The 18,164-nt window shown below is 33.6% G+C and overlaps 2 protein-coding genes across 4 annotated transcripts in view; one reads left to right on the forward strand and one right to left on the reverse strand.

Annotated features, from left to right (window-relative positions):
- Positions 1–17: 17 nt before the first annotated feature.
- On the reverse strand, positions 18–7,436 carry LOC131946365 (ubiquitin-like-conjugating enzyme ATG3). The gene is made up of 10 exons (XM_059307074.1): positions 7,236–7,436; positions 5,928–5,969; positions 5,648–5,768; positions 5,186–5,296; positions 4,994–5,052; positions 4,570–4,689; positions 4,058–4,210; positions 3,384–3,511; positions 2,372–2,440; positions 18–2,064 (listed from the first exon to the last, which is right to left on the reverse strand). The coding sequence occupies exons 1-10, from the start codon at positions 7,305–7,307 to the stop codon at positions 1,983–1,985; spliced, it is 957 nt and encodes a 318-aa protein (XP_059163057.1). The 5' UTR covers positions 7,308–7,436; the 3' UTR covers positions 18–1,982.
- Positions 7,437–7,633: 197 nt separating this feature from the next.
- The window catches only part of LOC131946367 (histone demethylase UTY), a 78,564-nt gene continuing 68,033 nt past the window's right edge, over positions 7,634–18,164 (forward strand). For all 3 annotated transcript variants that reach the window (XM_059307076.1, XM_059307078.1, XM_059307077.1), the window contains exons 1-5: positions 7,634–7,811; positions 13,349–13,415; positions 13,532–13,709; positions 14,038–14,087; positions 15,230–15,288. In XM_059307076.1, the coding sequence (XP_059163059.1) occupies positions 7,744–7,811; positions 13,349–13,415; positions 13,532–13,709; positions 14,038–14,087; positions 15,230–15,288 (422 nt within the window). In that variant the 5' untranslated portion in view covers positions 7,634–7,743. The remainder of the gene's footprint in view (positions 7,812–13,348; positions 13,416–13,531; positions 13,710–14,037; positions 14,088–15,229; positions 15,289–18,164) is intronic.

An 18,164-nucleotide genomic window follows, 5' to 3' on the forward strand; every position in this document is an offset into this window, starting at 1 on the left:
TGATATGCACACACAAAAACTACAGAACAAATTTGCATTAATTATTTTATTTGCCTTATGATTAAAGCACAATAAAATGGAGAAGCAAGACTTCCATTTTTATTGCAGTAACACATCAATGAGCAATTTGAACATCATATTTCATGAAAAATAATTGAATACAACATGGCGAAGCCTAATCGATAGAGCTGTTTGGTGAGTGCAATCTTTTGATGGCCATATCAACTGGAAATTATATTTTATATTAAAACCTTATTTTTACAATCAAGCATAAGTAGTTAGAAAAAAACAATGAACGTTGTCCAGATACAATGTCATGAAAAAAGTGACTAGATCAAAGGGAAAATAATTCCTTTTGAATTAAGAAGCCATGCTGATCTTAGTTTAGATATGTCTCTATACATTACAATAAATCTAAGCAATTTAGAAGCTGGCAGCTGTGTTCCATGTTCCACATCAAGTTTTAATTTTAAAATCTTTTATGGTTCCTTGTTCCACATCAAGTTTTAATTTTAAAATATTTTATGGTTACTTGTTCCACATCAAGTTTTAATTTTAAAATATTTTATGGTTCCTTGTTCCACATCAAGTTTTAATTTTAAAATCTTTTATGGTTCCTTGTTCCACATCAAGTTTTAATTTTAAAATATTTTATGGTTACTTGTTCCACATCAAGTTTTAATTTTAAAATATTTTATGGTTCCTTGTTCCACATCAAGTTTTAATTTTAAATCTTTTATGGTTCCTTGTTCCACATCAAGTTTTAATTTTAAAATCTTTTATGGTTCCTTGTTCCACATCAAGGTTTTAATTTTTAAATCCTTCTGTGTGCAGGTATAACCCGCTTAAAATAAGTTCAACAGTTGCAGCAAATTTTTAAAAAACCTAATTGGACACAAATAAATAAACGCGACATAGTCTGGTTAATCTAGTGAGTGATTTATCTGAAGGAATGTGCCTCAGATCACATGTTCATACCCATAAGTCAAACATTCATTCAAACACAAACAAGATTCAAGATTCAAATTTTCACACATATATGGGGCCATTAAAAAATTATTTTTTTTACATACATAGCAGGTCCAATAAAATAAGCAGAAAAATGTTATTTAAAAAATCTTAAACATAATATATTAACCAAATTTGTTTAAAAGTATAATCATGAATAATCTTTTAAATTATTAAAACAAAATCTTTGACAATTATTTTTCTTAATCATATTTCTGATAATTCTTTTTTGGCGGTTTTCACACTGGGGGTCATAACGAAAGTACTGAGGCATTTCTCAATGCTTGTGTAAATAACTGTTACACTACTGGGACATTTTGGTACCATTTCTAGTCACAAGGACAAAAAAATGTGTTTTGTCACACAAAAATTGACAACTAGTGAATAAAATATTTAAGCTGGATGCTGTTTCAGTGTGACAAATGTTGTACACTAAAGCACAAGCATGATAGAGAAGTGTTAAAAATAATGCTACCTAAACACATAACTACAGGTTTAAACATTTAAAGGTGGTATTTATTTTTTTATACTATACTGAGAACTCGACTCCAAGACAAAAAATTATTTCACAATAGTATTCATTATATACATTTTGTAAAAAGTTAACGTAAAAAAAAATAGATTTTATTCCTCTACTTTAAAAGTACTGGCTAAAATGCATACAGATTAAATGTTGTAACATACCCATTAAATAAGCTTAAAAAATAATCAATGAGCTGAAATATTGCTGGTAACACTCACAATGCAATAGTAAGGGGAGGTAAGCACAGAATTGTCTTTTTTGTTTCGTTTCATAAGTTAAAAAAGGTCCCTAATAACAATTAAACCTCAGTTTAGTAATGCAATCTGGGGAAAAGTCTGGCGAAACAGTAAGAATCTTTTCTATTCTGTAAATCTGTGTCGGGATGGGTTCCAAAAATGTGAATTATGATAACCATGTGTGGAACCACTGAAAGTATGAGGGCTGGGGGATATCACATTGTAAAGTGGCGTGTGTAGTCATATTCTATGGTGGGGATGACAGCCTGCACAAACTTAAGGAAGATCATCAGGTACCTGAGAGGGCGGAGTCAAGGTTCATAGCAAGTGTCAATTCAAACATAAGATAGTTAATTGATACGAAACGTTAAGCCAACCAAAAAATTACCAGATACTTTATGTTATGTTATTATCAAGTATTGACACCTGCTTGCACAGTGTACTTTTCTACTTAGGAACATAAGAAAGTATTGAAAAAGTAAAGTACCCTATAAGATCTGAAAATCAATAGAGCAGAGGAAGAAGAGTTTATCTGCTTCTGCCACAAAATTATGGTGCACACAAAGCCTAGCCATCTTTACTAGACTAAAACAAGCAAGGATACATATGAACACCAAGTTCACCGCCACCTTCCGCCACAGTCTGGATGATCTTTTTCATCACGTCAGCATGTCTGGAATACAAGAATTGGTATGGAACTGTTATTAAGCGTGTCTTAAGGTCACTGGACAGGGCGATAAAGTTCCTGAATGAACTTCAATGACCATGTGTTACAAAATGTTTAAGGAAATTATGTGATACGTGTGTAGAGTAGAACCGCTGGAATGTGTTAAAATACAAAGATCACCTTACAACAACTTACAACTGTCCTACGATCACCTTAAAACAACTTACAACTGTCTTAAGATCACCTTACAACAACTTACAACTGTCCTAAGATCACATTACAACAACTTACTGTTCTAAGATCCTTACAAGAAGTTACAACTGTTCTAAGATCACATTACAACAACTTACAACTGTCCTAAGATCACCTTACAACAACTAACTGTTCTAAGATCACCTTACAACAACTTACAACTGTTCTAAGATCACCTAACAACAAATTACAACTGTCTTAAGATCACCTTACAACAACTTACAACTGTCTTAAGATCACCTTACAACAACTTACAACTGTCCTACGATCACCTTAAAACAACTTACAACTGTTCTAAGATCACTTTACAACTTACAACTGTCCTACGATCACCTTACAACAACTTACAACTGTCCTACGATCTCCTTAAAACAACTTACAACTGTTCTAAGATCACCTTACAACAACTTACAACTGTTCTAAGATCACATTACAACAACTCACTGTTCTAAGATCCTTACAACAACTTACAACTGTCCTACGATCACCTTACAACAACTTACAACTGTCCTACGATCACCTTACAACAACTTACAACTGTTCTAAGATCACATTACAACAACTTACTGTTCTAAGATCCTTACAAGAAGTAACAGCTGTCCTAAGATTACCTTACAACAACTTACAACTGTCCTACGATCACCTTACAACAACTTACAACTGTCCTACGATCACCTTACAACAACTGACAACTTACCGACAAGGATGAACTGATGCCATAGGTGGACCTGGAAGATTTGGATGTGCTTCCATGGTAACTGTTTTCTTGGCGTGGTCCTGGCTGAAATCATCATACATCTGGTCCACAGTCAGAGGTTTTCTGTTCTGTTCAAGTAGGATTGGTCAAGAGATGATTGTGGTATGGGGTGCTTTTGTTTATGGAGAGTATAATTAGTCTATACGGTTCAGGCTTATCTAAAGTTTATGCATGAGCAGTTATAGAAAAACTCTCAAAAATCAATATTTCACTTTTTTATCTTGGGCAGTAGCTTTCACACATACATAATATTTTTGTAGTTGATTTGCTTTGACTTCTATGCTAAGTTTCAATACGTAAGTATCTATTTTTTTTTCTTCATTTGACTGTTTTTTAAAACATAGGCCTGCTTTGATCATGTTTATTCCTTCAGTTTCCTAACATGAAATACATTCTGTACATGTATGATACTCAGGCAACAAAGGTACACAAGACAGGATCTAACCCCAAGACTGACTTACTTTATCATAACCAAACAGCCATAAACCAGGTGTTTGGTAATATTTGTCGTAAGTAATGTTCAGTCGTATGACTTACTTTATCATAACCAAACAGCCATAAACGAGGTGTCTGGTAATATTTGTCGTAAGTAATGTTCAGGTCGTATGACTTACTTCATCATAACCAAACAGCCATAAACGAGGTGTCTGGTAATATTTATCGTAAGTAATGTTCAGGTCGTACGTCCTGGTCTGAATAATGCCACAGTCACTAGCTGAAGCCCCTTCTGTTTGCTGATCTTTCTTCACTGGTGCAGCCATTGCTGCCTGGAGTTTCAAACAAGAGAAACAATTATTTGCAATAAGTAACTACAGAAGTTGTTATATGGTAGTTTAACTTCACGACCCAATGGAACAGATAATCTATATAGTACACATTTTTCATCATTAGATGTTGATTTTACTTTTCTTTTTAATTGATAGTAATTAATAATACATTGTAAATTCTGAATCCTATAAACTATGTTTTAATTTATTAGTTATTATTTAGATACTTCTCTAAATGATTTGCTCAAAAGTAATGTAAACATTTTTAGTATGTTTAAAACATTTTTTTAAATGTTTTTATAATATCTAATTACTTAAATGATTTCATGACAAAATTTTAGTGATTAAAAAAAAATAACCTCATCTTGTTCCTCTAACATGCCACTTTCTTCAAAAGCTTCCATATCTTCTGCCTCTTCATCATCATCTTCATCATCATCATCTTTCTTTGTTATTGTATTTGAAGAAGCTCCTTTCTCCTTAAGATTATTAGAAGATTATTATCAATACTTTGAACTTACTTCTAGTGTGCATGATATAGTTAATATAACATAGAAATAAACAGAAAACTTAAATGAAAACTAAAGAGCCAAAACCTGCTATAAAAAATTAGAGCAGTAGGGACTCAATCTTGTATTTTAAACACAAATTAATTTGTCAATAAATCAGCTTGAAACTTACAATCATAAATAATAAATTAACAAAAACATACTTTACTTTTCAAAAACATACATTCTGTCCTATCCTAGTTGACAAAAATAAGAAATAATTTTGTGAGCTTACTTTGCCATCGAGGTTCATATCACCCATATCATCTTGTATAGAGTTCACACCCGAATCAGCTAAAATAAACAAACACTAAATCATTGGCAAATATATCTTTATGTTCGTTATTCAAAATAATCAAAGATAATATTGAGCAGTGAATGAAAAGAAATCCTCGATATCCGTATGGAGCAGAAAAAAAAATCTTACTTGAATAATGATGTGTATCTACCCAACCCCCATCTTCATCCTCTTCTTCAATCACTTTTTCTTGTTCTTCCTGGTGCGTGTCCATCTGTTTCACCCTCTTATAACAGGGTACTGTGGACATAAAGAAATAGTTAAATCAATTAGGTGATTCAGAGAGACATTACGTTTTTACAGTCTGGAGTCTTATCATCATTCAACTGATAACTCAATTTACATTTGACGATAAAAAAATACTTGTAAAATGATAGCAGGTAACAATAAGGCTAGTTTCTGGTTGTGGTGCTACTCAAACAACAATATTGGCAGATAAAAATCATTGAAAACAAACTGTATTGCCTAACAAGCTATCTAAGAGGTATCATTTAAAAAAGGAAGGGAATGTTACAATTTTCAGATTTGTAAAAGATTTTAGATTTCATGTTTGTACAAAAAATACAGTGAATCACACCAAGAGCCACCAACCGTTTCTTGTGATGAGGAATTGTTTGTCTTTAGGGAGGTAAGGCTTGATTTTAGTCTCATCTCCTGTGGACCATTGCCAGGTTGGGCAGTGATGAACTAGGTGATCTCCGGCAGCAACAAACTGAGGAAAGATGTTTAAAATTACAGATTACGTCTCAGTTAAGATAAACTAGGGTGTATAACTAGCATAACCTTTCAGACTTTTTTCAATAAAATATTTTTATGGAAAGATATGTTTATAAATGAAAATCAAATTCTGAAATTGTGATATCAAACTTACTTCCTCTGGTGTAATAACCCCAGTCTCTTTAAATTTGGATTCCTAAAACAAACAACAATGTAAGACAAATATTTTTTAAATAATAATGAAATCTTAGTAATGTTTCAAATAGATTTTACTTGAAAGATTGCCAACCTCTAAGCAAAAAAAATTTTAAAATAATAATAAAGAAAATCATAGACAATCATTACTTTGAAAAAGTGATTGAATTGATTGTCTTCCTTAACTTTTATAAAAAAGCTTATTTTTCATATAATCTGTCAGTATTTCAATAACCATAGTTTTTTAACAATAAAAAGAGTTGATTTTATTTCAACAGTTGAGTAAAATATAGGCCCTTTGCTTTTTAATAAAAGCTATGTATTTTGTTGCTGGACCCATTGATTTTATTTAGAAGAATGTATTTCTGTCACCGACAAATAACTGATCTCTAGACAATGTACACCAATGTTAAATAATGTTAAGTTATAACTTATGGGTGAAAATGTTATGTTGTTTATTTTGATCTTATCAAAGACACTATCGGTTGGGTAGGCTAAGTTTTTGATAATTTTATATGGATAAAGTTACTAAAGTATAGTTCCCTTTTTGAATATAACGGCCCATGGTGCAAATGTTTCTGTGACCTCAGCATATAATAATATAATATGAAGGGTCATAGTGTGGTCAGCACTATAGACTGCCCAAATATGGGTTAGGTACCCATCAATGATCAGAGATGGGTGGACACAAAGACGTTCTACAGACTTGAATCATGATCTGAACTTGAGACTTTTGGTATAACTTAGGCTAGATGAAAATAAATAAAATATAGCCTTAACGAACTCAATGTTAAACTAAAAAAAAATATTTCAACGTTTTCTGGTTTTAACTTCTATGACATTGATTCTAAAAATATTAAATTTCAGACTCTTTAGGTGTAAGTGTAAGACATCTAAGTTACTAAGTTGTTTTTATTTTTAAATTATTTTTTTTAGGCCAACGTTCGCTTTGATTTCAAAATCTAAGTACTAAGTACTAAAATAAGACTAAGACACTGTCTAAGTACTGAAGTAGGCCCTAACATAAGTTTTATCCATGGCAACTTGGCCTTGTCCAGTAAGTGACTCAATTAATAAATTATCTGTGAGACTGAGAATGTTGTGTACTGTGTGTTTAGTTTAGTAGTACTAAGTAGATTCTAGATCTAGAATCTAGTACTAAGTAGTGACTACTGTACTGTAGTTTACTGTACAAAACAAACAAAAAAACGATTCAAGATTTTTGATTTTAGTGTTTTTTTATAGAATTATCTAGATCTAGATCTACCTTCAAAACAGGTGTTAAATATTCTGCAACACCTATAGCGGTTTGTTTAAAACTGTTTATAATGCCTGCCATTCTAAAAATTCGAACGAAATCAAGGGAATTGTATGTTAGTTAAACAATTTATTGTGATCATGAAGTAATAATCACAAGATTGGTAGCTTGTGACGATAGCTAACCCGGATATAAATATAGTCTATACAAATTTTATTAGGCTAACACCAGTAACTCCCCTTCTGATAATCTATATAAAACAGTAACTGGACAATAAACAAAACAAATCAAAACCACTACCGGAAGTTAAAACAAACTTCTGTTTCCGGTGTCAAGCTATGGCTGCTAAACAGTTATAATTTGGCATTTTTGATAGATCTACTCATTTTTGCATTATTATTCACAATAATAATAAATCCATAAAAGCAAACAAAAAATCGTATACTTTTCTGGGTTATGACTTGTATGTAGATCTGAGTGCATATTAAAAGTGCAAATTGTATTGCACCTTTGCAAAATGTCTTCTGGAAAACTAGCAGAAGCTCTGACAAGCGAAGAAAGACGTCAGCTAGCAGAATTCAACAGGTAGGTTACTCATATTCAGAGTTCTCTTGGCTTAGTTACTTAGATAAACAATAAGTATACATACGTTGTAACATTATGTTTCAACTTGGTCGAAAAAATATGCTCATTCATGCGGCCTAATCACAACAATGCCTGAGTGACCTATCCTACTTCTTCTTCTAAGCCTCACTCAGTATTTTTAGTAAGACCTAAGAAGTAGGCCTGTTTAACTACTTACTTAGCCTACTAACTTAGTTATAAGTTAAAGTAGTTAGTAGTACTAGAGTAAAGTTCCACGCGCGGTCACACATAGCGAACTCCCGACTTTCATCGACTTTCATCGGGCGCTATTTTGTAACCGTTTAACACAGAAACAAACCCAAAGTACTATATTATTCCTCTGCCTTTCTACTCTTAATATGTATCAATCATTTTATATTCCTACGCATTGAATTTGAGATATTCATGTTTTAGTGACGTGCTACTTGCGATATTTTTTTCCCTGCGGCCATCTGAACCGGCTTGCGTAACGATCGTGTTTTATACGCTTTAATCCTAGTTTAATAAATAAAATAAATATTTTACACTTTTAAACGTGTTGTTGATTGTATTATTAATTAATAGATTTCAAAACCAAATTAAAAACATGTTAATTAAATTAATTAACGACATTAAAAGTTGACCCAGTGATGACTCAAGGGACGCAACTATAATAATCATAACAAAGGGACGTAACAACCACTGAGAAGACATAACGTAACATTTGCTTAGATATGCTTGTATGTAGAGACACAAACTAGATTTAGAAGAAGTAGATGATCGAAATAATTTAAAACAGCAGAAAAAAATAGAAATTATACAGATTCTAGGCTTAGCTTGAAATGTAGAGCATCTAGAACTAGGCTAGTCTAGATCAAGTCGTTGGTTACGCAGCGCGGTGAAACCACCCAAATCGACACCCAAGCTGCGGCCACCCCTATTCACCTATCAGGTTGCTTTATTAGCCTAATCTATCGTATGTACAGTGTCCCGCACATATTGTAGAAGCTATTTATAGTTAACCTAGTTATAAAAAGCTTTGATTGGTTGGTTTATTCATCTCATCCGGGACCTAGTGTTTTTCATACGGGGAACTAGAATCGCCTTCGACGTCATACCTCGAAACTTTAAAATTTAAAAACTCGACTTCCAGAAGGAGAAAAACAAAAGAATTTGACCTGGATATATTTAGAAATGGACAGGTTTACAGCAGATATCGGTAGTTTCGTATAAAACATCAAAACAAATATTGTACGAAGCGATAAACAGGCGATGACCGCACCGGTGTTTTAACCGCGCGTGGAACTTTACTCTAGTAGTCAGTTGTTATTCCAGAAGGGTTTTGCAATAACAATGGCTTTTGGTGTTTTATACTATACCATATACAAATCATACAGTCTATCACACCCTTTTAGTATTTTAGTAAATTTTTAGTATTACTTGCTAACTGGGAGGCGGGGTCGGTTGCTAACAAAAATATGGCACCCTTTCCTGAGGCATGATTTCAGATGTTTTTTCGGTAAAAATCCAGAAACCTTCTATGAATTGCTTTTAAAAATATTTACCACGAGAAAAATGGCGGGGTTTTCATGTTGTAACAACAAACGATAGGTGGCAAGGCTATATATGCCAGAAAAGCATTTCAAAATTTGCTTTGGAGAACGAAGGCTAAATTTAAAAGTTGGTTTCATTGAAAAACTAGAACTTTTTAAATATAAATTTCCATAGTACAAAATTGATTTCTATACTGAAGCCTTATTCATTATTAGGTTTATCAGTCTATGAAAAAATAAATCAAATAGGCCTATAGTCAGCCGTTTTTTTATAAGATCGTCCAAAAAAATGACATCCAAATTAAAAAAAAAAACACGTGACCACTAATTGGTGATCACTAGGCCTAGTGAGGAATTCTTGTGCATAGTCAGTTAAAAAGTCAAACCAGATTCATGGTTTTTTTGTAGCTTCAAACACATGGGTGATAAACATGTGTTGTCATGGAGAGATGTGTCGTGCGATTGCAGTGAGTGACAATAAATATTAAATTAAGTAATTTAGTTTAAAATGAACTAAAAACTTCAAAATTAGTGCCTAACAGATTAAATATGGATGTCTATTATTCAGTTGCCATGTTTAAATTGAAAATTGAGTAAATTTTAGATTTAGAAACCCTTCTTTAGATTGGTGATAAATCATATTTCATTTTGCGTCATCTTTTTTTAATACAGAGTTTTTAAAAATGTAGGCCTGTATAGATTGATTTTAGTAGCATACTGATGCTACTGTGTTGCTTATTATATTGTATTGCTAATAGGCCTAAGTATTTTTTTATTTTTGATAATTATTGCAGCTGCTAAACCTATACACAGTTCTACTAAGTTTTACTATTTTAGCAAGTTTTTATTTCTATGTTCTTAAAAAACCCATCAATTATTAATTATTACACTTGTCTTCATTATTTTTATTTAGATTTACTTATTGTTGCATATTTCTGTTTCCTTAATTAATTTAGTACAGTTGACTTTATTTATATTTTAACAGTCAAATAAACTATGGTTTATAGTAACTAATGTTTCCAAAACCTAGCCAAACATTAACAAATAATTTCTGACATTATATTGCGAGATTACTGTGTACCAGATGAAGGTTCTAGTATCTAGTCTGTTGTCTGGCAGCAGTACTTTTCTGAGACCCCAAAGAATAGCTTAGATTTGTTGTGCAGTTTTGGGTTCATCCATAAGGATAAGGGGGGGGGGGGGGTCCTGACTGGTATGAATTCCCACAAATATTATGATTTTGGGTTTTTAAATAAACTTCTATTATAAAAGTTTTTGTGGAAGGTACCTTGTTAAGCACATTTGCTTAGTTTTGACAGCTGCAAAGCATAAGAATAGATAATTAAGGAATATATTAGTTAATTTTACAAATATATTATTTACATTTTTTAAATGTATATACACATATATATTTATAACATTTTTATACTGAACAAAATATAAAATATTTGGTCTTGCTAATAATATTTTGCATAAAGAACATTGTGATGTATGCTTTGATTTTTTTAAAAATTGATTCACTTTAGGTAAGTAATTAGGTAAAAAAGGGAGTCACTGAATTTCTTTAAACAAAATTATTTCAGTCCCTAAATGAGAATCAATGTTACAAAATTTGCCAATGCAGAGAACTTGAAAATATTTTTTTGCCTTGAAGTTTAAGGGTATATTCCTATTTAAACATACAAACCCAACATTTTTGACAAGATGTATAAACTTTGTAAAAAAACTTTGACTTGCTACTTTTTGTGTGCCATATATGGGATTTTAAGGAGTTCATTAATGCATTCAGCTTTCAGCATTTTTAATTAAAAACCAATTCTAAGTAAATATTTTCTTTAATTGTCTATGACTTCTGGTACTGAACATCAGCATGATGTACCATCTTGTGCAGTCTAATTTGTTGACATTACCATGTGGTGGTGAGAAGAATCTGTTTTTGATATGGGTTTAATTTATAAAACTGGTAGGAAGAAAATATTAAGACTTTAGTTTTTAAAGAAAAAAAATTCAACAATTTTATTTTTAGCTAGCTGAGATCACTTTTACCATCTGTTATATAATCTATATTCTTTTAACTTATTTCTTCGTATTGAGCTAAATATAATTTTTTTAAATTATCCTATTTTCTGATTGTGTATATTTCTCAATTTTATTATTTTAAAAATTAATTGATTTATTTTAAATAATATGAATATAAAAAGAACTGAGACCAGAGTTTCTTCCAGGCATCTCTTTAAGGAGAGGTTCTTTTCTCCCCCCCCCCCCCCCCCCCCCCCCCCCCCCCCGAAAGAAATATCTATAATAATAGTTTCGCTGTCTCTCTATGTATCTATCTATGTATCTATCTGTCTGACAAGAACGCTCTAGAGAAAACACAAGCAAAATAAAAACATGCACAGTAATTCGAAAAACGAAATATGACGTCGACACATTTAGCATATTAAAGTTGAAAATAATCTCAAGGCGGAAAGTGCACATAGTAATATAAAATTATAATGACGTCATTGATTATCGCGTAAACATTGAATAAACAGGAAATGTTGTCTAATCTAAATGGTTTGCGTGATGAGTTTCTTGCATACAATTCTTCGGGTAGGGCGAAGCCCCACCCCCCGCGTAAGAACGTCTGAGGGGGGTGGGGGTGGGGGGGGGGGGGTTGAGTGGGGGGGTGGTTTTAATTTAGACTTTTTCCTCCCCGGAGAGGGGTGGGGGTACTTGAAATTTTCGGGGGCGGGGGGTAGAATTTTCGGGGAGGGGGCGGACACTGGAAAAAGTATATAATTATATTTCGTTGAATGGGACGGTAGACATGTTTTTTTAGGGGGGGGGGGGGGGTTGTGGGTGGGGGGTGGGGGGAGGGGGTGGAGTGGGGGGGGGGGTGGTTTTAATTTAGACTTTTTCCTCCCCGGAGAGGGGTGGGGGTACTTGAAATTTTCGGGGGCGGGGGTAGAATTTTCGGGGAGGGGGCGGACACTGGAAAAAGTATATAATTATATTTTGTTGAATGGGACGGTAGACATGCTTTTTTTTTTGGGGGGGTGGGGGGGTGGGGGGGTGGTGTGTGGGGGGGGTGAGTGGGGGGTGGTTTTAATTTAGACTTTTTCCTCCCCGGAGAGGGGTGGGGGGTACTTGAAATTTTCGGGGGCGGGTGTAGAATTTTCGGGGAGGGGGCGGACACTGGAAAAAGTATATAATTATATTTCGATGAATGGGACGGTAGACATGTTTTTTTTTGGGGGGGGGGGGGTGGGGGGTGGTGTGGGGTGGTGTGTGTAGGGGTGGGGGTGGGGGGGTGGTGTGTGGGGGGGTGGGGGGGTTGGGGTGGTGTGGGTGGGGGTGGGGGTGGGGGTGGTGTGTGTGGGGTGGTGGTTTTTGTTTAGAGAAAAGAGACAGCACTATCAACCTAGCGCCCGGTGTATCCTTCCTCAACGGGCCATTTTTCTAGTATATATTATATACTTATAACAGTAATGTTGGGTGGGATTTCCTTCAACACAATTAAGAATTACATATTAACATGTTTGATTTTAATCTTAATTTCTCTGGTTAAAATTTAAAAATCACAAATACAAAGCAGTTTTTATTTGAGTATCTCAAGAAAGAATTTTTTTCAATTAACTGAACACTACATAGACATTTTGAATTAGTTTTTCAACTACTGTCCAAATTTTTTTTTTATCAAGGCTTTACCAAGAATGATGGGTGATATTTTACTAGTCTATTCTAAGGGATGCTGATCTAAAACATTAGTAAAGTTTAACAAAGTGCCTTTACATAGCATGTTTTTACTAGTTTAATTATAACCATCTTACCCCTTTCCATGATCTGGATTCTTGCAAGGATTATATATACAAAAATTGGTTGTTTATGTGTTAGAAACAATTTGAAGCAATAGACAAAAACATATAAAACATTATTTAACCATAAAAACAAGTATCAGCTAAATATTTTCTTTTGCATTTTCAGTTGTCTTTACAGCTATATCAAATTTGAAGACAATGACAAATGTAATAAAAGACAGCTAATTCAAAAGGTAAGCTTGTCTAATAAAACATTTGTTTTCATCCTAGTCACGTTTTTTAATATAAAAAACTTAATTTTTTTAAAATTTATTTAGTGTGTTAATTTCCCTAATTTCTTATGTTTCAGGGTATTGCTTATTATGATCGGGTAATCAAAGATAAAATGAAAGCTGCTGGGTTGGGCCCCTCCTTTTCTGGGATGGAAACCCAGAAAAAATCTGAACTTCAAAAAAAAGTTAATGTTGATCCTAACATTTATTGCCATTTAGGACACCTACACTTGCTGTTGGAGGACTTTACCAAAGGTAATTCTCAATGCTCATTTAAAAAAAAATTTGAATATTAATAGATGACATTCACTGTACAGTTTTTCTGGGTCTTGGAATCAACAAATGGACAGTAGAACTACAATAATAATGAAATAAATTGAACAGTTGGATGGGGATCAACAGATATCTTTTTGTCTTTAAATATTTATTCAAGATCTAGGATTATTTAAAAAAATAAACTTGTGTCAGTATGTATGATCATTAGTTACCATTTATATAATAGTTGAGGTTTGCTACTGGGTTTTAACTAATACTGTATGTAGTATGTTATTCTTTAAATTTCCAACCACTTTTATATTGACAGCTTTATCAGCTTACCAAAAGTTTCATAACGTTCAACCTGACTACTGGAAGGTGAGTACTAATTGTAGAATGTTTTTATCATTAATTTTTTTTTCTTGCAATATTATTAATCCAGCACTGAAATTTAATAGTGTAATATGACTTTAACAATAATTGTATATGTATATTGTGTTTCGTCTGAGATAATGCAAAATATGATATCAGTGTAGTTTTATAATGAGTTGTCTCCCCTGGTTTATTTTCTAATTTAAAGGTACAAACAAATCTGCTCGAAATGGATAAATATATTTTGAAATTATTTTTGAGATATTTATTTATTTTTGAGCTGAGTTCTTTTTATTGTTTGGGTTGGGTTGGATTGAATCTCCTATACATAGGGACCTACTATCTTTTTTTACTTAGTCCTTTGAAGCCCTTGAAGAGCAAAGGGCTGCAGATACACCTGGCAGCTCTTTTTAGTTAAAACTGTTATTTCCTACAAATTATCACATAGGTCACTGCCCCACTACTTTTTTTTATCTAAATACTCAATTATATAGTTTTAGAATGGTTGTTTTATAAATAGGATTTTCAAATGACAGATTGTAAAGTAATAATGTCCAGTATTAATGTCAGCTTTTTGGACATTGTATGGTTCTTGAGATTGACTTGCAGAAAAACAACATTAATAGTTGACTTTATCTGGACAGTTAATCAGGGTTTTGGGATTAACTAGCTGAAATCATAAATAGATTTCTATATAAAATGCAGTGATCTCTTTAACAATAAGCCAGTAGTGGCTTAGTGTTGTGCTACAAGAGGACCCAGGCAGCCGTACAACTCTACTGAAATGTCATGGCATAATGTCTTGTATTACACTTACATTAACCTTCTGAGTAATACTCACAACAAATTGATGTAGATAATTACTTCCCTTAAATAGATGCAGCTTTGATCTTGTATCTTTGGTTACATTTTTTTTTTAAAGACTAACCTTCTGTTCAGTGTGTACAGTATGTAGCATTGTATAATTTAAGAAGGTTGTATGTCAAAATTGTACTAGAAATTGTTAAAAAGATTAATTGGATTTACAGTTTCTAATTTGTTATCGCTGATGTATAGAGTTTCTGTTCTGTGTCTAAATTACTTTCTGTTATGAAAATGCTAACTGATGCTACTTTGAAGATTGAATATTTTAAAATCTGAATCAACAGGATGCAGCATTTCTGTATGGCCTAGGTTTGGTCTACTTCCATTTCAATGCCTACAAATGGTAAGTAATGTTTGTTATTATTGTTAGTGTTATAATAATCACTTGTTCCTGTCATTTAACCACTCAAAAACATGCACTTAATTATAGTTAATTAACCAGCGCCTAGAGCAGTGGTTTTTAAATTGGGTTTGATCTAACCCAAGAGGTTCGGTGGTGTACGTCAAGACACACACCCGACTCATATGATTTGTGATTGGATTTTGTCTGTGTGGATGATAGAACTATTAAGAGAGGTTCTGTGAATGTGCATATGAAAAAAAAAGGTTAAGAATCACCTGTCCAGAATAACTAACCAAAATACCCATCAAATAAAATGCTATTAAGTTCTAGTTACATAAACCTAGAGCTTGCCAGCAAATCTGTATTGGCTGTTTCATCTCATCTATAAGTGGCTAGGTAGGCCATTTATTTCATAAAAGCGTTTGTGTTTGCATTTGTTTTCTTTTGTGTTTTTGTTTGGTTTTGTTCTGTTCCCAAGTTGGTACATTTAAAAAAGATTCACCATGGCGAAGCACTGCTATGCATCTAGTTATTTAATAACATGCTACTGTTTCTTGAAATATAACCTTGCAGAAAATATACCCCATGATTTTTTAATAAAATTTAAGATTGCCTATTTTTTTTTAAATTATTTGTCCTTCTGAATATTTTTTATCATGCAAGCAATATTTAGACTGTATGAGTAATAGAAAATAATCGTTCTGGTATTGAAAGCTATCACTGTTTGCCTTCTCTTTGTGCCCAGTCAAGCCGTGCACTTTTTCAATAGAGTTCAGGCCAAACAAGTCCCGCAGTACTGCCATACTTGTTGGTTTACCTACCCAAATTAGCCGGTATAGATTGAAGGGTGTGTTACTGTGGGTATTTCCAATTTGACATCTGCGTGGGTGCGCTAACAAGGCAGACTTTTCTTTATGCTACCTACTTGAAATGTGGATACTTTTTTTTTTCTTTCTTCCGGTTTTGTCTTAGTACCGCAGGAGCAATCATCTGTTTTTTTACGTACAGGATAGTAGTTACCTAACAGTGACCAATCCTGTACAACTCTTGTATAGTGAGAAAAAAAAGGATGGGGGTGTGCCCATAATTGATGTTGCGCACCTGGAGGGTGGGGGTTCCGAGGTGTAAAGAAGTTGATTCGAGTGGGTGAGGAGATGTTTGTAAGATCTGTGGCGTAATTTGTTCTATTTTAATATAAAACAAAAGGGTTTTTTTAACGTTGTAGTTATCGGAAGTCGGGCTGTTGTGAATAAAAGGGGAAAGTGCCAAAAATAGACTACATTACGACTTTTATAAGTTGACGAACGAACATCCATTCGGAAGTTTTGTTGTTGCATAAACTTGTATGAGCATATTAACTGACAAGGACCAGCAAAAGACATGTCTTTTCTGTTGATTGTTTCCTATCATGTTTCTATCTTTAGTTTTGTTTTTGTCGTTTATAAGCCTGTCAATGTGCTAAATGGTTTGACTACCTGTGCTACTGCGTGTACTTACTGTTAGTCTGTGGTGAAGTAATGGTTAGCTCACAAAGTATTGCTCCTTTACTAGACCTTAGGGCAAATACCAAGAAATGTCTGAACCCTTCTTGATAAACCGGTTTATGTTTAGTGGGGAAACCCAAATTACTATTGCGCTACTTGTCTCATCCCCCTGGGTGGTAGTCAAGAATGGGTGGGGCGGAACTCCACATACATACATACATAATGTGCGTGTGCACGAGCCTTGGTTCTGTATGTGTATATGTAGTTGTATGTATTGAGATGACAAAAGAAAACAGGCGCCAGAGAGTAGGTTGGTACACCATCTACAACAGATTCTTTATAGTCATTTCATGTCGACGGAACAAACCACAAACTCATGCGCATTACCTGAACAGACTCCACCCACTAGTGTTGATTTGAATGGTGTGGGGGAGGGGGACATTTCTTTAGATACTTAATATTTTTATATATTGCAAACTTAAAAAATTCTAACGTAGTATTACTAGGGGGGGGGGAGAGGTAGCAGCCGTGTATCTGAATGAAATGACTAATGTCATTTAAAAATCACCGGTTGATTCCCCCCCCCCCCCCCATGACTAGTTTCTTTTCATTTCTGACCATAAAAAAAATGTCTTTGTATGTGGCGCTCTGCCATATGTGGTTGTTTGATCCCCGTGCTGCCCTGTCATGGTTGTCAGATGGACACATGTTTTCATCTGGGTGTCAACTAGCCTAGCAGTACTCTCCCAGTGTTTTACGCTGTTTCACTTACCACATTTTGCCGATGGTAAGATTTTTAAAAAAAAATTTGAATAAGATTCGCGTTATTGTTATTGAATCTCTATTCCACCGCTAGCATTAAATACAATTAGAATACTATTATATACATTGTGTTTAGTCAACAAGAACATGAAAGATAAATGAACTGGTGATATTTCTTGATACTGTAATGTGTTAAAACATGGAGAAAAGGGGTAGTGGATACACTGCTGCTTATGATGGTTATGACATATTTTAGTAACTTCGGAGAAATTATTTATCTGAAAACATAGTCGATGTTTTCTCTCATTTGAAACTAGAGCTGTATCCAGAATAATTTTTTTTTGTATGGCACAGTATGATATTAATTAATTTGGGTGAAAAGTTATTGATGGCCCAGTGGCTGGTCGGTGGTGGGCCATAGGTTGGTCTGTGATGACCCAGTCGGGTCACTGTTGACCCTTGCATGTTGGCAGTGGCATATTTCATATGTCATGTTTGTGGCATATTTCATATGTCATGTTTGTGGCATATTTCATATGTCATGTTTGTAATGGAATATAATGGCTTTTATTTATGGACTAAAATGTACTGGTATTGATTTCAACTTTCCATTTGTGTTTAGAATTGATA

Source organism: Physella acuta, unplaced genomic scaffold (genome assembly GCF_028476545.2).
Source record: "Physella acuta isolate Inbredline_101_S28 unplaced genomic scaffold, ASM2847654v3 ptg000555l, whole genome shotgun sequence".
In the NCBI taxonomy this organism is placed as follows: Eukaryota; Metazoa; Mollusca; class Gastropoda; family Physidae; genus Physella; species Physella acuta.